Source organism: Epinephelus moara, chromosome 4 (genome assembly GCF_006386435.1).
Source record: "Epinephelus moara isolate mb chromosome 4, YSFRI_EMoa_1.0, whole genome shotgun sequence".
NCBI classification, from domain to species: domain Eukaryota; kingdom Metazoa; phylum Chordata; class Actinopteri; order Perciformes; family Serranidae; genus Epinephelus; species Epinephelus moara.
Window position 1 is genome coordinate 17033038 of NC_065509.1, and position 26392 is coordinate 17059429.

Sequence of the window (26392 nt, forward strand, 5' to 3'; positions counted from 1 at the left end):
ATGCTTGTTTCAATTTAGATATTCCAGACTAGTTTTTATTCACTTTGTGCACAGGAAATACAAATAGCATTTGAAGCAGTAGAAACCTTCATGTCAGCAGATTTGAAATTCACTTGCCCTTGACATAGCCCTCATCCAGAAAACAAAAAATGCAGAACTGTCAGTCACACTGAGGAAAACAAAAAACATGCTCTGACCATGTAAAGTCTCAAATTCAGATCAACATTTTAAGTGGAAATAAAAAGGCTTTACACTATGTAGAAGGTGAAACAAGGTCTAAACATCAGAAGATACCAAACATATTCTGAATTTTCTTCTTTGTTCATGCACTCAGACATTGAAAGTAATGTTAACGCCACCAGCACAGGATTAGTTAACTTTGGGGAACAGCCAGGTTTGTGGAGAACGGTAACACAAACATAAAAAGAAAAAACAGCACACTTCCTGGAAATTAAAATTTAAAGCATGGTTTCTGTGATGTGTCAAACCTGTGAGGAATGGGGAAGACAAACAGCGCTTCTCTGACACCCGATGATCTCACTTTCTCTGAAGAGCATCCACTTAAAAAAAAAAAATACAAACCCTACCCCTCAGTATTTTCAAAACAACCTCACCTGACCCTACCCTATGTTTACTAGGTGAGACTTGCGTTTCCAGTCCTTCCAGCAAAATGCTGAGTTAAAAAAACACATTGAATTAAGGGGGAAAAAAAAATCTACATTCCCCATCCCCCGCCCAGTCCATTCATAGAGCCTCTGCTTCCTCCTCCTCCTCCGCCGCCGTAGTAACTGCTTCCCATTCCGCCCTGGTTACCTAACAAGAGAGAGAGAATACACACTATAGGACCGAGGAGTTCCTCAAGGAGTCATACATAGAAACACTGCACTTTTGTCCTGCAAGCAAAAATATTATGCCAAGGTTTCAGTCTAAGAGTTTGCTGTGATGCATAATAATACTTTGTGTGTTGAGAGAGCAAAAGGTTGCAGTTTAGGGCGGATCATGTGGAGGAAACCTATTATAACAGAGCTGACACTCACTGTAGTCACTGTAGCCGCCCATATTGCCCTGGCTGCTGTATCCTCCAGAATACCCTGAGCTCAGCTGCCCTCCGCTGTAAGACGACTGGTTCCCTGTAGAGAGGACAGATCCCATCAGGCTCAAGAGGATGTTACAGACTCACAATTATTCCTTAGATGTGTCTGATTTTGTGAAGCCAAGCATCATCAAGGCCACAAGATTTTTTTTTCTCTTGGTGCGAGCACTTCCGTTCACACAGACTCGAAGAGTCTCACAGCCTCCATTACTGAAACTCACCCATGCCACCCATCATCTGGCTGCCGTATGCTCCGTTACTGCCACCTGCTGTTGAGTTCAAGAACAGTTCCACATAGCGGTGTTCTGAGGGGCAGAGAGAGAAACCATGAACATCATGATAACATCTATATGCAAGGAGGAAGTGGTAAATGTCACTTAAACTCACGCATGTTAGCTTTGTCTTTGGACATGGCTGCCACAGCATCCTCGTGTGTTGCAAACTCTACATCCGCTTCCCCGGTTACCCTGCCGTCTGGACCGATCTCAATATGGACCCGCACTGGATTCAACGGTGAGAAGAACTAAGACATACAAACAAGGAAAAATTAAACACGTTTATGTAAGTGGAACCTTAACATCTGAAATATGCAGAGTGAAGAGAATTTAAGCAATCCAGTTGTTTTGCAGATATTTTGCAGTTGGTCCTCCAACTTACATTGTAGATGTCTGTCTCTGTGGCTCTGTACGGCAGGCCCCTCATGTGGACACAATGGCCTGTTGTACTCTGGAAGGAAGAGCCGCCATCGCCATACCGTCCATCCGATACACCTGAATATTTATAATCAAGATTTACACAAGGTCTAATGAGGACTTTACATGCTAATCTTTGTCATTCTACTGTGCAGTGTTAGTATGAAGTGACACAGGAAGAGTTATTACCCTTAAACAGGTTCATATCACTGAATCTGATTTCAGTTTATCTTCAGTCCACTTGACACCCACCTCCTCCATAGCCTCCGCGACGCATTCTGTCATAGGATCCCCCTCGGCCCATCATGTTGTAGCCACGACCACCCGAGGGCCGGTCATAGGGGCCAGGTCTCTGCATGCCCATGGGCTTCCTCTGGGGTTCGTAATGGGTCCGCACCTCAGCGCGGCTACTCTTGAAGATCTCAATGTACCTAAGAGCATAGAGATACCACAGTGAGGGCATGGGGAATGGACGAGGCACGGCTGCATTTGCTCAATACTGATGAATCTGGGCTATGTAGATGCTGTCATGGTGTAGTCCATAGGTAGTAATATCTTTGAGTGCTTAATGCTAGTTGTTAAAAAGAGTAGATAAAAAGAACAGCTTGTTAACTGAGTTGCAAAATTAATCTGTCCAAATTGATAAGGGCCTCATTAACTTTTACACTTTTCTTATGGTTACCTGAAGTGAGTTATATATCTGATTTAGTAGAGGGTCCTGTGTCCTGTGTCCTTGCCATGACAGCCATTGTCCTGGTTTTAGAGGAACAGAGAGAGCTCCAGCCCTTCTGCGTCTCGCTCTAAGCTTTACCTGTGACAAAGGGCTCCAGATCCATGTGTACAGTGGCCCTCTGATTTTACCACCAGGGAGACTCCTTACCATTATGAACGTGGACTGATGTTTAGTGCTGAGACACCATTTGTTCTCAAAATTAAGCATGTGCTCTGATTCACGTCATACTGGTGAATGGTGCCCAAGCACTAATCTTCCCATTGAACAGTGTGAGTGTGTGGCGTATTTGGATCTAACATGACAATTTGTCTATGTGTTTGTGGTAAATATTACAAATATGCTTGAATGAGCCAAGAGTAATGTGGTGTCCGTTTTGCATTTGGTTCAGATGTTGAGGGTGCACACCATAAGAAAAGCAACTTATCCAGCCAACCAACCAACCATCCCCACCTGTGCCCTATTCTTTCCTTGTGTTTCTTTAGAGCCTTTTCAGCTATATCCTGTGAAGCAAACTGCACGAAGGCCTCCCCCGTACTCCTCCCCTGGATGTCCACCGGCAATGTTATCCCATTTGGCACGATTTCCAACCCTTCAACCCAAGGACAGATAACCCCAGCAGGGGACATATTAAATCACATGCCCAATCACAGAGAGAACTTTCTCTAAAGAGAGATAGAAAACTTATGGAAAACTCTATACATCATCACACATACCAGTTCAGTTTTTAACCAGTGACTGGCCATTTAAACGACTTATAGTTACTGCACTTTGGGGATAAAATAGAAATGAGAGGATAGAGGAAGAATATGGAAAAGGGCACTGTGTGGGACATCGGGCTAGTATTGGTGTGTTGATGAAGAGAGAAAAAGATCCTGGTGGGTGACATGAGGAAAAATTACTGTTCACCAATTAGGAACTGATGCAACACTTGCCGTCTAGTGTGTATAAGAAAAATGCATTTAAAAGACAAGGGTGTGAGTAAATGGGGAAAAAAGAAACAATGATACTTGGGTAAGAGACTGTCTGATCAGTGATGAGTGGGACCCATTCCATCATTAGTAAATTACCAGTAGACACAGATCACTTAAACATTTAATTCACGGTTTTACATCACCAGACCCAATTAAAGAGGAAAAAAGTGATGAAAATGGGTTTATGATGAATATGATGGGCAAAGATGGGAAAGGGTGTCTGCATAACAGAATCCTGCTGTTGAGCTACACAAAGTCTTCAAATAGTTCCTCCATTTAAATTCTATGTAGCTTCCTTTTCTGGCGTCATTTCCTCACTTATCACAAATCCATAAACATGACTAATTTTACTATGCTATTATGTAATAATATACAGTAAGTTAGAATAATTTTCCAATATCCACTTCTACGTAAAATCAGATGCAAGTCTTGGTAAGTGTCCACAGGAGAAAGGAAACAAGAAAAGGAAGATGAAAAAATAAAAAATAATTAAATTAAAAAAAAAAACGTATCACTAACATTATATCAAGAAGTTTAACAATTGCGCACTGAGCCTTCTTANAAAAAATAAAAAATAATTAAATAAAAAAAAAAACGTATCACTAACATTATATCAAGAAGTTTAACAATTGCGCACTGAGCCTTCTTACCTGAGAAAAACTGTACTATCTCCTCCTTGCTGCAGCCGAAAGGAAGGCCTCGGAGCCGGACGAGCCCATCTCCTGCTGTTTCTGGACAGTTTGGACCGGTGTGCTTCATGACCCAGTCCATCTCGACATTGTTGGATTTAAAAACTATCACAGGACATATCAAAATCAGCCATCACAGCATATACCTCGAACAATTAACAAAGGAGTCATTATCTGTAAGAAATTGTACACACCCTCTACATATCTGTGTCCCATAGTTTCCCTGTCCTTCTTCACCGCAATCTTCAGGTCTTCCTCTGTCTCCAACTCCACAAACGCCTCTCCGCTGGGACGCCCCTCTCTTGTGTAGGTGAAGTGGATGCCACCTCCATTGTTGATGATTTTGCAATCTGCATTTGAAATTCAAATTATCAAATCAATTCCGACTACATTAATTGCTGACGTATTTGCTGAAAATGTATAATTCATGTATACATACCTGAGAAAAATCTCTGAACTTCATCCACTGAACAGGACCAAGGGAGACCCCTGATGCGTACTACATATCCCTCATCGGCCATGACTGGTCACGATCCCTTAAGAAAAAAAAAAAACCACGATATTATTACAAGTGTGAAAGATCAGCACATGCTACAATATAAATAATGCATCCCAGTCAGACATCGCCAATGTCAGTACAGGTGGACAGTATGGATACAATCCTCTGTCATGATATTCATCCCGCTATAAAACAAGCTTCTGCGCCTTTTTCTGATGTAATGTTCATATCCTCAGTTTTCGTGCATCACTGTTCCACTTGAGAAGCACTTTTCTCTGTGTCACTGCTTTAAATAGATCCCCACAAGCATATAAGTACACCGTGCCTCCCATCTATACGCCAGTAAATCCCACGAACACGACTTTTCATTACAAAAGTGGAAACCCTCACCTACATTTGAGAAATTCACTGATATTTTAGTTCTTTCCTGTATATTTGTCACACCATACAACACTGTTAACGGTTAAAAACTGTTTCTTTCTCCAATAAAAGCTAAACGTAAATGTTTCGGGCGCCGTTTTAATTTGCATTTAACTTCTAAAAGGTAAAAGGGTATAAGATTTCCCTAAAGACAATAGTCTTGTAAGCGAGTTGCATGGTGGGCCTGAGTACGTTAACTGTTATATGTGAATTAGTTGGCAGCGCCATCTTGAGGCCGCTCAACGGTGCCTACCGGGAACAAACTAACGTTTATCAAAAAACTCATTGTCGTGTCTTTACTCTGCTACACAAAAATGTTTCTGTCTACAATTATTAATCGAAGGCAATTCACACAACCGTCTTATTCCCAGCTCTTCATACCTAAAACCCTGAGGCGAGCACTTCATAGAAAGCGCGAACCCAGTCGGTCCCAGCTAGCGTTAGCGACACAATGTGCAACGTTAGCTACGTTACTTACATTAGCCAACGTTTCTACTGATTGAAGCGTTTGAATAAAAGTTTAAAAGTTACCGGAAGCCGAGTTATGAATTAATAATTAGGGACCTCATTCATTTTCGACGGAGTGAGTGGCCCTCAGCACGCTCACTACCGCACCCAGACACAAGAACAAAAGCGGCCCTCTCACCCGGCGCCATGTTATTAGCGTTAACTGTTAGCTAGCTCTGACGTTAGCATACGCCAACTAACGGTATTATAATGTAATAGGGTGAACAAACCGGTTGCTATGCTATGCTATTAGCGTACAGAAACGTGGCATTGTGTTTTAGATAAAGTAAATTAAACGATAGTAGCAATGATCAATTTACCTGAAACAAACGTTGAATCAACACGCCGGAGTATGTATGACCAGACCTGCGTGATGCAGCTGAAACCTTCTGCTGGGTTGCCAGAACTCCTCAACTATCCCTCTTTCAGGAACTACTAATACATTATAATAGACACTTAACAAATCTTTGCCAACATAAAAACATTATTCAACGTGATCAAATATCTTAAATACCAATATGAGTATCTTTCTTGTTCTGAATCGTGTCCGTTTTTAATTATCCCAAGTTTGCTGAAGCTCATGTACCGTGACAAAATGGACAGAAAGTGTAGGTTTTTATACACATCTGGCAACCCCGGCTGCGTCCACGCCCTAAAACGATGACGTTGTCGCCCAAGGCCTTGGCTGACCGGGTGCATCTCCAGGCCTTCTAATCCAGGTTACCCTGTTTGTGTGGTCAGTAAATTGTAATGATTCTCAGCCTCTGTCAAGGTGGAACATGTGTAGCCTACTTCATAGGCCACATTTCACAAGGCCAAACGGATCTAATGCTCATCAAAGTCAACTCAAAAATTATGACAAACAATATTTGACACTAAAACCCACTTAATAAGACATCTCGTAGATTTTGGAGTTTTGTGACAGTGACGACAATGATGCAGACAATGATGATGATGTGTAAAGAGTAACCTATAAGCTTATTTAGGTAGCCTACATTATTATAACCAGAGTAGACCACAAGCCTTGGCAGGTGGTTTTGGTGACATTTATGTCTGAGCGATTATCGGTTTAAAATTTGGAAAGGAGAAGTGAACAAGCAGCACTCACGTTCTTAACAACTAGCTAATCCACAATGTTAGTGTGGTGGCAGCCCAAAAGTAATAATAGCGAGCCACATATAGCTCATTTGTTGAAATCAGTGAACACTCTGTAAGGATTTGGGCAGGAGAGGTTTCTCTTTCTTTAGAAACAGAAGAGCCCTTTAGCAAGGCACTACCTCCTCCTGCTTTGGAGAAGCTATTCAGTGGGCAATGGCAGGACACTATAATAATGGTGAGCTTCAGGTATTAATTTGTGTATCTCAGAGGTAGAAAGTAAGAAATTAAAAGTGAATATATTAAGCAATGCAATTAAGCACAGTTTTGAAGTACTGGTACTTGAGTATTATATATGCCTAATATACATAATTTTAGTAGGAAATGTTGCTCTTACTAGTTACATTGCATTAAATCATTAAAAATGAGGCATTCATGTATATCAAACTCCACAAGACTGTGTAGTTAGACTTACCACTGCCTGGGCCATCTACAACATTAAAACGACTGCTTGACGCTTATTAATAAATCATTAATTTCACATTTTAGGGTACATTTATGTTTGATTCTTGGATATGTGTGCAGTAATACATGTTAACTTTTATGTGAGCAAACTTTCAAGTGCTGGTGTTCTTATGGGGTATTTTTATACTGCAATATTGCTGCTTATTACATAAGTTAAGGTTCCAAATAAATCATCCAATACTGGTACATGTAAAATATGAAACACACAATGTTAGGAATTTGGCTGATCACACATAATATTTATAAAGATAATCAAACAGTGTCATTGTCGCAGATTGCTAAGTTTTATTGAAAAAGCAGAGGACATCTTTTTGTGTTAACTTTTGTTTTAAGTCTCACAAAATTCACTTACTTTGTATTTTTTTTTAATGCATCACTCATTTCTGAGGAGGAAACCGGACAGATTTACAATGAGATCTGATACTGTTTGATTACGCAGTCACAAGACTTCAACAAAAAGTGTCCCATCAATGAAATAGCTACACCTCTTTAAGCATAGACATTTTTACCCTACCTAAAAAATAAATATAAGCAATAACATGGAGCAAAGGCATTCAAGGCACTTTGTTAAGTGAGGCAATTTTTACCCAGGGCCAATCTGTTGTCATGGTTCATGATGGACAGATGCCAAACCAAACCTGAAGTTCAAACCAAACATTCACTGGGGTCCAGGTAAAGACTTCCACATTTGTGAGTACTTGAAAATATTTTTTATTACACCAGAAGGCCATTCAAGAGAAATGTGAATGCCTCAGTGTTTTGGAAATGAAGTTCTTGATTTCTGTGGCTGAGGTCACTTGTGAAACCAATGTGTGTTTTTGTCTCTATTATGTAAGTCGCCTAAGTATACACAATAAGTTAAAGTATATCATATATGCAATATACTCATTTCCAGCAAAACATCTATGTACATATTTAAGAGGCTCATTTTAAATAACAAATGTGATTATAATACAAGGTGGACATTGTTTTTTTCCCTTGTTTTTCTATGTGTGGATGTATGTTTTGTGTCATATTATTGACCCTTAAAATGTCCTCTTTATTTTTTTCTAATTCCAACCTTATTAATCATCACTAACAAATTAAACACATAATTTACAGCATATGTAACTTGTGAAGTTCAGCTATATATTGCTATTCATTGCCGTTTAAAATCACATAAAATGAGTCATTAAAATTTACAACAGGTACCGGCTTACTGTCACTGTGGCCCTTCCACATAAGTGATTTCCCAATAAGAGTTTACATGAACTAGTACAGCTAGCTACCAGTTAAGTTGGCCTACCATGTCATGTCTTGACGTTCGTTCTACAGCCTCGTGATATTGGTAAACCTAACATGACGTTGCGGTCTCATGTTTGACAAGCGTTAACCTCGTCCAATTGGAAAGAGAGCTTTTTCCTGCTAAGCCAATAGGATTGTCAGGAGAGGCGGTCTTTCTGAGAAACAGTGCGTATCGGGTTAGGTTGTTAGAAAGTTAATGGCTGGGGGAAAGAGATCCTCCTCAACCCTCGCTTCGGGAGAGTTTTTGGATTCCCTGAAGTAAAATCACGCAAATATCCTAAAAGAAACAGCCTGGACGGACGTTTAAGTCAACAACTAGCTCGTGACCACACGTATCGTGAACATAAGTATGCAGGATGCAGTAGCCGGGACGGCAATGCTGACGGACGGCTTCGAGGACGAGATTGACTCGGTGACTCCTCGCTCCCCAGTGGCAGGGATGGGGGTAGGAGCGACACCAGGAGGAGTCGGACTAGGGGGCATTGGGATTGGTGTAGGTGGAAAGAAAGTACGCTTGTACGGTGAACCAGGCGGGCCTGCAGCAGAAAGACTGGATTTCAAACTAGCGGCCGCGGCCGTCCTCTCCTCGGGTCCAGGATCCGGCAGCGACGAAGACGAGGTTTCAGAGGTAGCTACGCTAAGCTAAGCTAGTTAGCTAAGCCTAACCAGAGAGCTAAGCAACATTCCTCTCCTAGCGCGAGCTGGCTGCTAGCTAGCGATTAGCTCGCAGTTGGCAACCACCCCCTCCCAGGCCGCTGAAATTACGTAAAATAACCCAGCAGTTTAATCGAATAACACCTCTTGCCAGCTCAGATGCTTATGGAGGGTTTGATGTGGATAATGTTTGGTGAGACACAGGCAGTTGTTCACGCTGAGCGGCTGAAATGTTTTATTTATGCAGCGCAGGCTGTGACCACGGCCTAGTTCGGGTGGAAGCGACGACGGCCTCGCTCGGTGCTGTCGTCTCGCAACACCCATCACAAGTTTGCAGCTCTTCCAACAGCTTTCCAGCCACGGCAAATGGAAGATGCCCGTAAACCCACGGACGTACACGGCCAGCTAACTATCTGCCATTTCGTAGTTGTGGTGCAATTACGTCACTTTTCCAAATCATGTAAATGAACTCCGATCGTCCCTGAGCTAACTTTTCGATACGTATAGATAATGCTTTTCCTCGCGGAACTCCTCGAATTTTCGACAGTTGGTGTTGACAAATAAACCAGCTGGTTTTTTTCCATCCCTCGGCTCTTTCGGTCAGATAGCCACTACCAATGTGTCAACTCGATTTGCGTTGTCACAATTGAGACCAGCTAGAGTTCAGGTTTGAGAGGTGTCCAACTTTCCATGTGCTGGCAGTCACACACGGGGACAGGTGTGATGGCATGTCCTCCTCAGCTAAACATACTTCAGACATGCTTTATATCAGCTCAGAAGAATACACAATATTTGTCGCTATAGCACAAATTTCATGTGTCACCTAAAATCACCTGCTTAAATGACAGCGTGACAAAACCGCCTCTTGGGGAATTTTCTCAGAAATAATCAAAAGGTTACTTTGTCATAACCAAACCCTTTTTACTGCGTGCCTGCTCCAATGTGAGCTGCCAGTTTTAAGATATCAGGGCTTCTCAGCCACACTATTGTCATGTAATCGAGTTTACCATATCATATGACTGCAGCAGACACAGGAATGGGACTTGTCAGACGGCTAGATGACACATATATTATTTGCACAAACGTATCAAAGGTCTCAGCTTAATGACATTTTCATGGTAAGGTAATATTCATTATCATCTAAGAGGTGATGCAGCATTTACTGTCAGACACACTATCATCAAAGAGGTATGGGTGTGGAGGGAATTTGCACGGTAGAGCAATGCATATTACCTGTTGAGCTGTCTATAGCTAACTAATATCTGACCAAAGAGGTATCGGTCTGACACATACTGCAGGCATGACAGGAAGGATGTCAGTTGATACTAATGTCAGTGTAGCCTGGACATTTCTGTCTGAGCATCAGCTGTGTAGCAGCAGAGGAAGATAATATCAAGTTTGACCATAACACCTCTGACAGTTTAATTGAATCAAATTGTAAATGTGTGTCCCCTGTGTCATATTTCCTCACTCACCCAGCCTCCTATAGAAGCCTGAAAGGGAGCGTTTGTTGTGGTGTTTTACTCCAGTGGAGAGCTCGCTGCTCTGGGCAGTAGCTAAAATCTGAGCCCCAGGATTAAGCAGATGCCATTCTAGGCCTTTCCAGCTCTCTGGATACCACCACTCTGGGAACTGTAGTTCATTAATAGTGGAGACTGATGTCCATTGTTGATTATAAAGGCCTTCATGGAACTACATCCCCCATGGGTTGTTTTGCTCGGCGTTCCTATCGTATAGCTGAATTCCTCCACATTGCTGAATGCTGACTCTCCCAACGTTTGCTCTATAGGCCAGGCCCTAAAAGCCGGCTGCAGCTTATGGATGGCCATAGACAGGGATTGTTACCGCTTCACTTATTGTCAAAGGTTGTTTTGTAAACTGTTGAACGATGTGAATGCTTGTAATTTATTCAAAACCTTATAATTATTTTAAAATGTCACCTTTTAGGTAGGCTGAGTTAGTTGTGACTTCTGATGTATGTAATATATTGCTTTTTTCCCGCACTAACACTGTAAACAGGGGTCAGTATAACTAGGTATACTTTTCCCATATCAAAGTTAAATTCTAAGACAGTGTTTTTTAAATCAAGAGCTCTAATCTGTAGTTTTAATTTAGCCTCTGTACAGTCTACGTTTTATTTGAAAGGTTGGCGTATTGGCTTCATTTAATTGCTTAGTGTTATGGAGATACTAGTTCATGCTGTAAGATGAGGCTAGCTTAGGGATTTATCTCACCTGTGTACCAAAATATGTCATGAGTAATTTCCACAACGCCTTGCGGTGCTAAAGTCTCATCTCTAAAATTAAAACACAGGAATTGAACCAGCAGATTCTCTGAAAATCACTAATATAAACACAAACTTAATTCAATTTAAACAAGTCAGCTTGGTGTATTTGTTAACATTAATAATTGATTTAGTAAGTGATTAGTGATCACTTAAAAAAAGCACCCTTTCTTCTCTACAATAACGTGAGTATAGCTGTAATTTATGAGGTAAAAAATATGAATTGGGACTTGATTTACAAAAGCATTAACTGACATAGTAGCTACACTGGTTGTTCTAGTTAAGTTTTCTGATGTGGATTCAGTTCGGGTATTTTGATGAACAAAATGTAACTCTCAGTAGTATCTCTCGTGTTGTGTGTAGAGGTTTTAATTCCTGGCCGAAGTACTTCCTGTGCTTTGACCCTCGTATCCCTGTGCTCCTTTTCTCTCCTTGTGTTAAAAAAGTGAGAGAGATGTATTTAGCAACATAATGTATGTTACAGTGTTTTCACACTTTATTAGGAGTTATTATATATTACAAGTACTAGTGGAGGTCTAGACTTTATATGAATTAATGTTAAAGGGCCAGTAATAATTCTGTTACCCTCGTCTCTGTTCCTCTTCCAGGTGGAGTCATTCATTTTGGACCAGGAGGACTTGGATAACCCCATCATGAAGACAGCGTCAGAGTTGCTTTTGTCAAGCGCCACAGATGGAGTAGATTTGAGGACTGTTGATCCAGAGACACAGGCTCGACTTGAAGCTCTACTGGAAGCTGCAGGTACGACTGAGTCGTCTCAACTTAATTCAGCTTAAGACTTGACACATGTTTGTTTGTAGTTGACCAGTATCTCATTGGCCACACCTGTTTTGCTCACACCAGTATTGAGTTGTTCTTTAACATACAGTAACTTTGTGTAAGTAAAACCACACCTTTCTGCCTCAGCTTCTTTCCCCCTATCCCTTTCAAATCCCAACAAAAGTTGAGGTCTTGGTGTGTAAGGCCCCGAGGCTGAAATGGCAATGAAGAGAACCTGCCGGTTCTGCAAGTGTCATATCAGCACATAGTTTGAAAGTGATTTGGGTAAATTAGTTTGATTAGAATTTGTAATCTAGGTGTAAGAAGGTCTGTGTAGATTAATCCATTAGGCCTGGGTGTCCTGGCCTCGTTTGGGCTTATGAACATTACCGGGCAGATTAACGCTGCAACGCGCTTGAGCCTCCACAGCATGCAGAGAGCCTGTGTTGAACGGCTAATGGCTAATCTCATTCTATTCCCCTTTCTCCCTGACTAGTCGGAACAGAAGAGGTGACAACATACGTTATCTTTTTGCTTAAGATCTATTACAGCTTGAATAATGATGATAATAGTAATAATGATACCTTGAATCTTTTCTTATATTGATTTGTGAGGTCTACTATTCCTGTAATACAGTAATACAGTAGAAAGAGGAATGTCTGTTTATAATAGTTGTGGCACGAAGGTTTGGACATCCTCTCATCATTCCTTGTATGAACAAAGTAGCCAAAAAGATGCCAAGAGCCTGGTGATGTTAATGACCTGCAGACTTCAGACAATTATTTATTGCAAAAGAGTTGCAACCGATTATGTTTAATAGGTCTTTGAGGTTATTTTCATTTTTCCAATACATTTTAGACCCCTTACATTGGGCTGTATCTATGAAAAGGACTACAATATCCATGATGGTAATCTGACATGGATGTAAACACTTTAATTTAAAAATAAATTTTAGCTCTTTACCCTTCATAGCTGTTGGGTCATTGTTTCACTTCCAATCCATTGCGCTGGATTGCGGAGCCAACAAAACAATTTGACACTGTCCTGCTGCTCACCAACGGTTGCTTAACTTAAGCATTTTGTTCTTGTGGGGAATGAAGAGAGACCTGCCACAAAAGTTGGCCGACACTCTTCTCTAAAATCCAAAACAGGCCATTATACAAAAATAATACAGGAAACTATCAAGGGAAAGAGTCCATTTGCTATGTTTTCTTAATGTGTAACAATAACAGTAATTATAACTATAAATATATTGTTCGAAAAATCATTTAACTCAAATGGATGGTCCGCTCCACAATCATATCAACCACAGTGGTGAACGATAAAGTCAGGATCATTTTTGGAGTGATTTCATGAATGATGCAAACACTGACAGCCAGTCAGAATCTATTTACAGGGCGTAAGCTGCTGACACAGCAGGAGTACACAGCGCATGCTTGGCACCACTGTTAACACAACATTAACGTTCATCAGTGTGAATGCTGGCTCACATTGGTATAGTTACAGCTGTCATTTTTGGTTGGACAGCCCTTTAAACTAGGACAGATTTAAGCAAAATGTTCAGTGATCAAATTTGGTGTCAGGAGTTAGTCGATATTAAAGGACCCAGGTTGTGATCTGGTTAAAAACCTTGTTGGTGACATCCTTAGTCCTTTGAATAATGCCTCCTGAAATGTGTAGGGATTTTCTGTTTTGTTTTATCAAGCCTGTTGTAGGTGTTGTAAAGAAACTATTCATACTCAACAGAAATTTGCAACAAACGCAAGATGTAAGAAATGTCATCATGGATTATTCATGAAAGCTAGTGATACTACCATACTTGGCATAATATCTACAGTTCTCTTGTTGATAAAGCTGTAGTCTGATGAGTAAAAAAAAAAGGTCGTAAAGTGCGCAGAACACAAACACAAAACCTAGTTAACATTAACTTTAAATAACTGATGAAAAAACTGATAAAAGATTCTGAAAATGGACCAACGATTGTTTGAGATTACAGACGGCTTTCACAGAGTTACATACAGTGGTCACTTTATTAGCTACATCTTTACCATCTACTGCAATTAAATAGTACAGCTCTGCCATATAGTTTACCTTTGCAAAGTTTATGATGTTTTGTTTTTGTTAACATTAATTATGTAAATTAAAGTTTATGTTTATTAGGTCATAGTTAAAGGTGGTGGTGCATTGGACTATATCATTTTTTTCCCCCTCCCCGTTTGCCCTCAGAATATTAGAAACACCTCAATATAATGCAGTCCAGTACAACACCATCACTAACTATGACCTCAGCACTAAAACATGATGAAATAAACATTTCTGTGACAGTGTACAAAAACACTCAACATTTATAGGTGCTATAAAAGTAGACTTTGTGGCAAAACAGTTTTGGATTTCATTAGATTGTACAGGTGTACCTAATAAAATGGTCACTGAGTGTATAAAACAACATATCAGTGTTTTAGCATTAGTTAATGTTTACATTTTTGTTTCTTGACTGTAGCAAGCCAAAACAAAACATTTTTAATGTGTTGTTGCTACAATCTTAAACCAGGGGACATCTGTGTCATCTATCGATCCATTAGTTGGTTCACGTGGACTTTTAGACTAAAATTCTCCTGTAGATTTTTTTCTTTCAAAGTGATGAAAAGATTCTTTCAAAGGGCAGAATACGCATAGGTCTGCACTGTTACAACCCAGTGGTCATGTAGCTTTCTGCTGGCCAGGTGTGCATAGGTGTGAAAATGGGCTTTCCCCCGCATGTTCTTTTCTCTGCAGTAATCACAGTCCTGCTCCTGTCACAGTTTGTGCTCCTGCTGAACTGCCTTTGCCTCTGTATTGCCAGCGATGACAGGCAGTGTGTTTTCAGAAAAGAGATGAGAAAAATGTGACAGAAATCAGCAAGTTCTCAACCACAGCTCGGGCTGCTAGTTTGTGGCAAAAATCATAATCACGATTATTTTTGTCACTTTTGAGATCATGATTAGTTTACATTTGTACTCAATGACTTTGGGAACATTGACATTGGCCTTAATTATTTTGTGACAGTTAAGACACTAATACTGGCATATCGTCAGTAAGAAAAACTAAATATAAATAAACAACACAAATGTCAGTAATGTAATTCTCCATCATAAGACTCAAACCCGTTGATCATTCCTGAACTGCAGCTTGTGCTTGTTTAACCAGAACAGACAAAACGGACTGACCTAAATGTATACGTTGTAGCAGGGTTTAAGCACTTTGACAATATGCTTTAATCCATATTCTCTGTGACATACAGTATATGCGGGTGTGGTAGGATACCCACAATTATCAACACTCTATAGCAGTAGCTAGCTTTCACTTTGGCACTGTCTGAATCTGAAGTGCGAGGCTGCCTGAACACTGTGGGGAGAAGGTCTTGCCTTCCAGTCTTTTTTTTGTCTCATTCCATTAATCAACATCTTCAGGTGATGCTGTCGTAAAATGAAATGTAAGCAGCCACCCCGAGACCCTCGTGAAGTCACCAGAGGGTCCAAAAAGCAGCTAAATCTTTCAAAAAAGTCATCAAGTTGGCAACACTGAGTGCCCAGCTGTGAAACGTCATGCGGTACAATAATCGATCTATCTCGATTATCTTGTTTTCTTAACCATTGGAAGCCGTTATTGAAAATGAAATTTGACTAATTGCCCAGCCCTAGCAACAGCTAAGGTAGTTGTACGCTGATAGACAGGCTCTCCCTATCTAGATGACCAACTTTTTGCCCCTCCTTTGCAGACCTATTATTAGATATCATATAAATTTACATTAAAATATACCCTGTGGTGTTTGTGAACACAATGTAGTGTTGGCACATGTTAGGGCTACTATGAACAAAATAATAATCATGCTTATATTGATAGATATTGAGATCACAATTACTTATCATAATTATTCATCCTTTTTAGGGACAAAATAATATCATTGCACTTTGACATTTAAATAAGCAGAGCACTGCTTTTACTTCCATGTTGTGCTACATTCCGAATGTACTAATCTTCCCATCAACATAAGACCGGTCCTTTTCCACAGTGCGTCTCCTAGAAGCAAAATATAAATAACATTGTGACAAAACTTTTTACCCCATATTAAATCAACAGAGCACTGCTTTCCCTTTCAAAATACTTCTTTAAAATAAGGTTCTTCTTCATCTGACTATAGTGCATGGATATGCATTCAACGCTGTATGTAGGCCCATAGATATATTTTTTACAGTGGTCACAGTACTGAGTTGACACTGGGCGAGGACGAGGATTAATGGCAACGGTACAGTAATGTTAGCGACCTTATCCATCTTGGCCTCCATGCATTCATCGCACTGCAGGTTGTGGTGTTTTTTTTTTTTCAGGTGGCTTAACAAGGTAGTTGTGCTGCTTTGCGGCACACAAACCTCGAATGCACTCTTTGCATATGATTTGTTCACTCCTGTCTCCAAACAATGGATAATGATGGTTGATGATGGATGTTTTGCGCGTCTGCAGTTGCAACATCCAGGACAGTTTTTCCACAGGCTGCTGCTGCAGCGTGCACACGTACAGGACAGCTCTTCCAAACTTGAGGCTTGCTGTTTGTTTAGGGAGCACTTTATTTGATATGCAGCAGAGTTTTCTATGAGCGGAGCACACATTTTGACGTCAGTATCGCAGCCGATCATATTTATGTAATTGTGTGAAGCTAAAATCGTGATCGTGATTAATATTCGATTAATTGTGCAGCCCTAGCACATTTACAAAAATTGTTGGTATATAGTGCTCGACCAGTGCTCGGATGAGGACGCATGTACGCGCTGAGCATGGGTGTTACATGATAGACATTTTGATGACTGCTAAAGGTGATGAAACATATCACAGTTGTTTGTGTTGCAAAAAGTAGCACTGTGCCTGTAAAAGAGAAGAAAAAGACTGTTTGCTATTAGCAATTATACACAAAAAACACATTCCAACAGGTGTAAAAATATTAAGAAATACATAGGACATTTTTATATACCCTTAAGGGTACAAACAATGCACTTTTAGGAGTATCATTCATTGCAAACAAAACAGTTTACAGTTATTATTCTTCAGGGTACTTTTAAGGCTCAAACCCTCGTATATTCTTTTTGGGGATCCTTTGTTGTTCTGTGCTTGGAAATGAGATGTGGGCATGCTGTCATGAGATTAATAAGAATTAAATCCCCCTTTTTGTCATATCTTGGCAGTCACAGGTTCCTCTGTCAAATAATTTTGCACAATAACAAAAAAACAGTGTGGAACTCCCTTATTCTCAGGTTTAAAAGGAAAAAGAAGGCAGGTTTATTTGTTTCAGACCTTACAAACGCACACTGTAAGTACTGTATGTGGTTGGATACAAATGCATTGTGCAGCATTTAAAATGACAGTTTAAAGTTAAATATAATGGAAATAAACAAAGCTGATAGACGCACGAGTCAAAGCAATGCAAACTAAACCTCGAGTTTTAACAAAGGAGGTGTGAAACCTCTTTGCTTAATACAGCAGTATAAAAGTTTCAGAACAACATCACAAAGCAGACAAAGTACAAAAGAATAAAACACAAAAATAAAGGTCAGAGGTTCAGTGCAGATACGATCCAGTAATAAATGGTGCAAACTAATTAATGAAGTAAAAGTCAAAGGGACAAAAATAGTAAATCAACTGCAGGGAGAACGTGAGAGCTCTCATACTGTGACTCTGTAGATGGTCTTTAGAGCCTATATATATATATATATATAGATACAGCTGACAAAGTGTGACCAATATGTTATCTGGTTGGTAATATTCATCTCTTGACCAGTTTATTTCTGCAGTTACGTAGTTGAGACATTTCCCATCTTTAACAAGGGGATATGTTTTCTTCACTAACAACACAAAGTAAATAGGGCTTTCAGACTAACTCCTGTACACACATTTTACATCTGTGTTAAAAGCAACATTGCCGACTATAATAAACACCAGAAACAGCAGTGACTCATTAGCCAAGACTCAACCGTGCTAACATTGCTACATCTTACCCAGAGTGCAACAAGTTCTCCATGCCACCTGTGAGACAGGCCACCACTAGAAGCTCACTTTTGACCCGTTTTCTTAAAGTAAATTATTGGTGTGGGAAACGAAACCATCTTAGTCAAGGATTGCTGTAGATTGCTGAAGTTAAAGGTGCTGAAAGCTTTATGTTGGATAAAGTAAGGTTGACGTTTAAATAATGATGACCAAATTTAGTCACGTGAACTTAGGGCTGAATGAGAGAATATATATAATGATATTTTTTACACGATACCTCTAACAATATTGCGACGATATTGTAAGGTTGACTATTGCTCCCTTCAGAAAATATTTTCATTTCCAGATTGATGATGAATAATCATCTGCAATGTGGACATTAGTGCGTAAAGGCAGATAATAAAGCAGCTATAACAGTCTGGTAGGTTAAAAGAAATTACATCACTTCACTGTAATGCTGCCAAAAAGACGACAAGACAAGATATTATGATATTTAAAAGTCATTATCTAGTCTCATTATGATAGCGATACGATTTTTGAATTGCTGCCCCACACATCTCTGATATCATTTTCTGTTTTAGTTTTGCTCATTTCTCCGGAAGGTCAGGATGCAAAGTGGTGTTTCTATGTATGAACAATAACTAGCCTCAGAAGAAAAAGATGGCAAAAAAAGGCTACGCAATTCCTCATTTGACCTCTCATTTTTATATAGCTAATACAGTGTTTCCTGTTCATCTTTCTGAATATTAACCCGAGTATCCCTCTGACTTATCTCTAAGTAAGTGTGTGGCGGTGTATTTTTCTGCAGAGACTCTCTCCCTCTGTGTGTATTTTCTTATTTTTCGAGTTCAGGACGATAATGTGCGTGTACCCTCACAGCACCCTGGTGAGGTTGGGGCTATATAAAACGGTAGGGACACAGCGCCCAAAAAAGCACAACTATCGCGAGCCAAAACACCAAATGAGAGTGAATCTGTGGTTGGCTTCTACTATCACCTTCACTTTTGCTGGCGAACGTGTTTACAAAAAGTAACCAATGATCTTGCTTAGTGTATCTTTAAATGATCAGACGCTAAGTTAATGTGACCCACGTGGAGACAACTACCACCTTAAATAATCTGTTAAAGCTGCGCTGCAACGTAAATACCATGTAAATGTCTTACCAACGGTTCTTCCAGGTTAGTGGGAATGCCATCTGTATGTTTTGAACAACCATTTGGTATATACACCACCACTGACACTTTATGTTAGCCCAACTAGATAGAAGATCTTGTTATCTGTGTAAACATGTAAGAGTTTTGGGGAGAGCAGTGCAGGAGCAAGTGCTTATGGGTAAACACACTGTACATCCCTTTCATCTTGGATTTGGAATTGATTCCACGGATTCAAACACCTTTTGTGCTACGTGGTTAAAGGCCAAGGCAGGTCTCAGCCAGGAGCTAGGGATTCTTTGTCAGGGTGTCTGCAGATTCGTAAAAAGTCTAAAATGTCTTGAATTCAATTTTTTAAGTAAGAGTCCCTAAAAGTCATTGAATAGTCTTAAATTTAAATATGTGAACATTTAATCTAATTTAATCTTTTTGTCAAAATGGGTCAAACTCAACTGCGTGAACATCCACATTTCTGATCATTCCGATAACTTTATTTCTACATATATTCTACTTACCTTTTATACTTACCTGCAATGCTTGAATAAGAAAAATATGTTTTGTCAAGAAATCTGCCTTAAATTTGGTTTAAAATGATCCTGAAAAGGTCATAATTCCAGTGTCTGAATACGCCCTGTTTTATATGGTCATTCTAAAATGCTGAAAACAGCTTAAATCAGAACCAGTTGCTAGTATGTTGTTGGATAAAAAAGATGCAAGTCATCTTTACTCGTGCCTAGTGAGCCATTTCCTACATCAGGAAGTTAATTTACAGATGGACAAGCTGATTCATTCATGTTAAAACAACAGATGACAACTGCTTTGTTCATAAATTCAACGAGGTTTTAAGGTGACCTGCTTGCAATTTTGCGTCGGCTGTTCTCAAACAAACTGAACTTTTAATTAGCAACTCGGATAAAAATGTTTCTCCAGATTGCACAGTGCGTTGGTGGTACAGTGGGTGTAGGCTGCTCAGTGGCTAGCCAGTTACTCGTTTCAGTCGAAACACAACAAAAATATCTGCTAGTACTCACAGAGTCACAGTCTCGACCTCAGTGAGAGCCCAGTGTCCAGTTTGATCTAAATAGATGAAGATCAGTTATGTCTGTTTAAGGTGTGATCCACAGCTAAGGAAACTTGTAGTTTCAGAAATGTACAAATAGGCCTGAGGTATTTAAAATGTGTCAGCCTCAGTCTGTTTTGGTTCAATGAACTACTTGCATTCTCCGAGATAAACATGCTACAGTAAAACATTAATGATCAACTTCCGTGACCTCTTGTTTCCTTCTGCCTTTGGGACTATTGCGAAATTGTTGTCTGAGAGCCGTGCTAAGTTTAGCCTGAGTCGCAGACCTAGTGGTCAAAACACAGGAGGACCACAAGGACCGGAGCTCACTTCTGCCTGGCTAATAGATGGGTTTCGGGCTGAAGCCGAAAAGTTCAAGGCCAACACTTTTTTCCGTCTCTCTTGGCTTGTCTTGCTTCTTTTTTTTCCCACATGCCTTTAAAACATATGCCGCCACACACAATACAAATACTTGAACAGTTTCATTAGTTGGGAAATGGTCCTTGTTCTGTCTTCTGAAAGAGATCTTTCAATGTAGGCCATTAGCAAACACCTTTTTTTCCTCCTCCTGCTTACTCTTCCTTTTCATTCCCCTCTTTGGCTTTTCTTCTCTGTCCTGACAAACGTGCACACACAAACACATTTTTCACTCATATGGCATTTTGTTTTTCTCCCAGCTGTGTTTTTCTCTCTTTTGGACCACTGTCTTCAGTTTCTGTTTCCCTCACATTCACTGCCCACTTACCCATCTATAATTCACACAGGAGAAGACCTTTTTCTCTTTAACCATTAACAGCCTGCACCTATATCTACTCGCCTATAGGGCTAACATTACCTCCCTCACTGTATCCATTCAAGTTCTGCTCACAGATCTGCTCTTACCTGGACAACAGTAGTCGAGCAAATATTGTTTATGAGTCATTGGCATACATATTGGAGTTATTAAGAATCATAGATGGTGTATTGAAAGTAGTGAAAAAAAAGATATGAAGCCATATTAACAAATGCTTGTGTGTTTTCTGTGTGTGATTTTTTTTTTTTTCTTTTTTCTTTTTCCTCTTTGTGTATGCTGCTACTAACCCTGGATTGGATTGGCTGGACTGGACTTGCTTCTTCATCTGGTCTGGTGTGGTTGTGCTCCCCTGTGGTTTGCCTTGCCCTATGCACCTCTGCCCTTTTGGTGTTCGGCAGGCATCGGTAAACTGTCCACTGCCGATGGTAAAGCTTTTGCAGACCCCGAGGTGCTACGGCGACTGACGTCATCCGTGAGTTGTGCCCTGGACGAAGCTGCAGCAGCCCTGACACGCATGAGAGCTGAAAACACACTCAACGCCGGCCAAGCCGACAAGTATGTATCTCGCCCATACCGACACTGGCGTTAGTCAGTTTGTCTCGCACACAGTTATTATACACCTGTCATTCTCTTTTCTGTCAAATCTGAGTTGCACATGCAGACTGTGTGCATGTGAGTGTGAGTTTGCTCTTTGGAAGTGTTTGTGTAAATGTGAGGCGTATGTGTGCTCACCTGTCACAGTGGCAGTAATTGTAGCAGTCTGGTTATTTTCAGCCGTAGTTTAGCAGAGGCGTGCTCAGATGGGGATGTCAACGCTGTGCGCAAACTGCTCGACGAGGGACGAAGCGTCAACGAACACACGGAGGAAGGGGAGAGCCTGCTGTGCCTCGCCTGCTCGGCCGGCTACTATGAACTTGCACAGGTATGTAAAGGCAAGATCGGAGTGAGACGTGGTTGAGTATAACTGTGATTGACATGTTTACAACACGTAGTGCCTGTACACTTGAATAACCTCCCTGCAGAGCTAAGATAAAATGATGATGGTACCTCTAGTTGATTGTTTTGGTGACAAGTTTCCGTGCTTGTTTCTTAATATCACCATTTCATGTTTCGTGCTCAGGTTTTGTTGGCCATGCACGCCAATGTGGAGGACCGGGGCATCAAAGGGGACATAACGCCACTTATGGCTGCTGCCAGTGGAGGTTATGTCGATATCGTCAAACTGCTTCTGGTCCACGGGGCAGATGTTAATGCACAATCCTCCACAGGTAAAAACCTCTCTTCACTTAGTATCATTTCCCTATTTCTCTGTGATTCGCACTCTGATTGATCTCTCCGATGTTTTCCAGGCAACACAGCTCTGACGTACGCATGTGCCGGTGGCTTCGTGGATGTGGTGAAGGTGCTGCTGAAAGAGGGTGCTAACATTGAGGACCACAACGAGAACGGACACACACCTCTAATGGAGGCGGCCAGTGCGGGCCATGTAGAAGTGGCCAGAGTACTCTTGGAGTATGGCGCTGGCATCAACACACACTCCAATGAGTTCAAGGAGAGTGCTCTCACGCTTGCCTGCTACAAAGGTCAGAACTCAATTATTGTGTCTTTCCTGTTGGTCACCTCATTCAAATGTCCAGTGTGTAGGATTGAAGGGCATCTATTGTGAAGAATGGAGTAACATTCATACCATATAACATTCATAACTATGTTGTCATATGTTTATAACCACCTGAAAATAAGAATTGTGTTTTTGTTACCTTAGAGTGAGCTGTTTATATCTACACAAAGCGAAGGGCTTCTTTCACAGAGTCTGCCATGTTGCTCTACAGTAGCCTAGAATAGACAAACCAAACGCTGGTCTAAATAGTTCTCTTATGCGCTCGGCGCGTTGGAGAAGTTTCAGTTCTGCAACCTTACCGCTAGATGCCACTGAATCCTACACACTGGACCTTTAAGTTCTGTGCTATTAACATGCTCTTTGCTAATACTTGGCGATAAAAGGCTTAGAATATTGATTTTTGTTTGTCCTCTGCATCTGCAGGTCACTTGGACATGGTGCGTTTTCTGTTGGAGGCTGGAGCAGACCAGGAGCATAAAACAGACGAGATGCACACGGCACTGATGGAGGCGTGCATGGTGAGCATCTGACCCAAACCATTAATTAAATATTTTATCCCCAGGGTCAGTGAACACACTTTTTTTTAACAATTTATTTCCATTTTGTCTCAGGTTTAGTTACAGTTTCACTACTGACATCATCAAAAACTGTCTATTAAACTATTTTTAAAGTCACTTTGTATGTACATAGATCACTTTTTCTATGACTGTCAGATTATAGATATAACATTACAACCAAGTCAGAATTAGAGTTTATAAGATTATGCATCGTCGAAATCAGCACGTTGGCAGCAGAACAGCTGCACATCTTTAGTGTTCGCACTTGGAAGCACTTTGACAGAGCTCTCGGCACAGTACACAGTCATGTACTTGTGCACCTAAGTGGGGAAAAAAGTTGACTTGTTTCAGTAAATATGGAAAGCACAGCCTGTCACCGCCTGTGCCCCATGATTATGATTTCAACCATCTTGCTCAGTGTTAGTTCAGAGTTTTATGGTGTGTTTTTATGTAGGCTAGGCCACTTAAGTAACTAGATGTTGGGAAAGTTGGATTATGTTAATTATTTTTGTACCTTTTTGATAAATGATTACACTGTTGTGAATGTAGCACTACAGTAAGAAGATGTATGGAACTAATTATTGATTCATGAAGAGTCATCAGGAAGTGTTTTGTAATTTAATTATTGCACGCTGTTTTAAAAGTGAAGGTTCTCGGGCTCATGCAGCATGACTGTATGTTGGTGTCATTGAAAAGTGATCCCACGTATTTATTCAGGTGCTTATCTCTACATTCTCTGTGTGTCTCGCTGTCCCAGGACGGCCATGTGGAGGTGGCACGGCTGCTGTTGGACAGCGGTGCGCAGGTCAACATGCCAGCGGATTCCTTCGAGTCGCCCCTCACCCTCGCAGCATGTGGAGGACACGTGGAGCTGGCAGCCTTGCTCATAGAGAGAGGAGCCAACTTGGAGGAGGTGTGTAAAGAGACAGACACCTAAATACCAACACAAGTTTTGGGAAGACCACAAAGTACAGGAGAGGCTGCTGTTGTCATATAAATATGAATTATGTCGCTGTATACCAGTTTTTGATTGCACACACACTGCAGTAGAGATTTTTCCGGGGAGAATAACCTTCAACTTTTTGACAGTCATACTGCTGTCCTGCTACTGGGATACATTGTACTGAATACTTTAGAAGCTGCAGCCTTAGAATATAGATAGGAATGCGTGTTTAGATAAGAACTTGTTTCTGAAATGACAGTGACATTTAAATGACATTTATGAAACCAACTGCTTGGGTAATCCTTAAAAAAATGCAAGCTAGAGCAAGTAAGTAAACGTAAAAATGATTTGGTCATATTTCATTGTTGTTATTTAAATCTTAATAAAGAAATAAAGACAGTCAGCTGGCAGTGAGGTGGCAGACTTAAACTCAAGATGCCAGGCTGAATGACAGTGCTTCAGGTTTTTGTGATCTCTCGTCTATCACCACACGTTTGATGTAAAGACGTCGACAACAGAGCCAGTGTCAAACAACCTGCCAGTTGCAATTTCCCATCCTCAGTGAGAGTACACAGACACGAAAGACAAGCCCACGAAGTAATCTTGCAGTGAGTCATGTTCGCCCCTATGTTTTCTTATCTGTTTGTGTCCAGGTTAATGATGAAGGCTACACACCTCTGATGGAGGCAGCTAGAGAAGGCCACGAGGAGATGGTAGCACTGCTGCTGGCTCAAGGTAAGCTTTGCTCCTACATCTGGGAAATGGAAACTTAATGTCAGATGCCATTCCAGTGAGTAGTACACACTGATGAGCCATCTCTTGGTATTTGAGTGTTTCTTTAGCAGAAATAAGATGATTGAGAGTGTTATCTGTGAAATGACAATGACATGATTTTTGTCTTTTGTTTTATTAAAGAAACTTACACTTAAACACAACACTAAACTTATTACACTTTGTGAAAACAGATCAGTCATTTATCGCTAACTTTTCTCGTTCTTTTGTCCAGGTGCTAACATCAATGCCCAGACGGAGGAGACGCAGGAGACAGCCTTGACTCTAGCATGCTGTGGAGGCTTCTTGGAAGTGGCCGACTTCCTCATTAAGGCGGGCGCCGACATCGAGCTGGGCTGCTCCACACCTCTAATGGAGGCTGCACAGGAGGGCCATCTGGAGTTGGTCAAATACCTACTGGCTGCAGGTGAGCTGGAGGAAAGAAGGCGGGGAGCTGCGGATCTGGAAGAACAAAGAGACAAAGAATATGCCTTTGTTATACCGCTGTGCTTACAATCCTAATTTCTGACTTTGTCATTCAGGGGCAAACGTTCATGCTACCACGGCAACAGGTGACACAGCGTTGACGTATGCGTGTGAAAACGGACACACTGATGTGGCGGATGTGCTGCTGCAGGCCGGAGCCAACTTGGTACGCCATACTCTTAAATCCTCTTTGTCACTTGTGATTTGCCTTTTGTGTTACGTAGGTTTAGCTTTGGTATACAAATGTTAATTGATCCAGTGGAACACAGTCTATTGTGTAAAGCAAGGCTTGTACCTTGGAGAACTACGGAGGCAGCTTCTTGTTGAGTCACATTTTTGTGGACAAACATATCCTGACTCTTTTGTTTAACTTCTGGAGTAAACTAGAATCTGACAAACATGTCTTCACCTTTGTCTTCCAGGAACATGAGTCTGAAGGGGGGCGGACGCCCTTGATGAAGGCAGCGAGGGCGGGACATCTCTGTACAGTGCAGTTTCTTATCAGCAAAGGTGTGTTATTGAGTCGCTGTTCCAACAAACAAGATAAATGTCCTTTTTTGCAAATGATTGTTTTTTGTCTAAATCCATTGAAATGCGATGATTGTTAATAACATGCCTTTGGACATTTTAAGCAGTTTTATAAATCCAGTTCAGTGTATTTAAATGTTCCATAAGACTTTTCCATATGTAACGTCATTATATAATGAAATCAAAAGCCGAAAAAATGTTTTATTAATTTGAACAATTTGACCAGAAGATGCTTCACTTT

General features: G+C 40.7%; 2 protein-coding genes across 7 annotated transcripts in view; one reads left to right on the forward strand and one right to left on the reverse strand.

Annotated features, from left to right (window-relative positions):
- Nucleotides 1–4: 4 nt before the first annotated feature.
- hnrnph1 (heterogeneous nuclear ribonucleoprotein H1) lies at nt 5–6079 on the reverse strand. 2 transcript variants are annotated; one of them, XM_050041718.1, is made up of 11 exons: nt 5925–6079; nt 4618–4714; nt 4373–4528; nt 4140–4283; nt 2969–3107; nt 2038–2216; nt 1751–1863; nt 1481–1616; nt 1315–1398; nt 1038–1130; nt 5–813 (listed from the first exon to the last, which is right to left on the reverse strand). In XM_050041718.1, the coding sequence occupies exons 2-11, from the start codon at nt 4697–4699 to the stop codon at nt 716–718; spliced, it is 1224 nt and encodes a 407-aa protein (XP_049897675.1). In that variant the 5' UTR covers nt 4700–4714; nt 5925–6079; the 3' UTR covers nt 5–715. The 2 variants fall into 2 exon arrangements, with proteins under 2 accessions (XP_049897675.1, XP_049897676.1); XM_050041719.1 differs by having other exon boundaries at nt 5–817.
- Nucleotides 6080–8685: 2606 nt separating this feature from the next.
- The window catches only part of ankhd1 (ankyrin repeat and KH domain containing 1), a 32731-nt gene continuing 15024 nt past the window's right edge, over nt 8686–26392 (forward strand). For 2 of the 5 annotated variants that reach the window (XM_050041593.1, XM_050041595.1), the window contains exons 1-12: nt 8686–9136; nt 12055–12208; nt 21647–21803; nt 22008–22170; nt 22369–22516; nt 22598–22831; nt 23290–23382; nt 24173–24336; nt 25020–25101; nt 25373–25564; nt 25680–25789; nt 26046–26133. In XM_050041593.1, the coding sequence (XP_049897550.1) occupies nt 8858–9136; nt 12055–12208; nt 21647–21803; nt 22008–22170; nt 22369–22516; nt 22598–22831; nt 23290–23382; nt 24173–24336; nt 25020–25101; nt 25373–25564; nt 25680–25789; nt 26046–26133 (1864 nt within the window). In that variant the 5' untranslated portion in view covers nt 8686–8857. Of the gene's footprint in view, nt 9137–12054; nt 12209–21646; nt 21804–22007; nt 22171–22368; nt 22517–22597; nt 22832–23289; nt 23385–24172; nt 24337–25019; nt 25102–25372; nt 25565–25679; nt 25790–26045; nt 26134–26392 lie in introns of all 5 variants that reach the window. The other 3 variants (XM_050041594.1, XM_050041597.1, XM_050041596.1) reach the window with 3 other exon arrangements.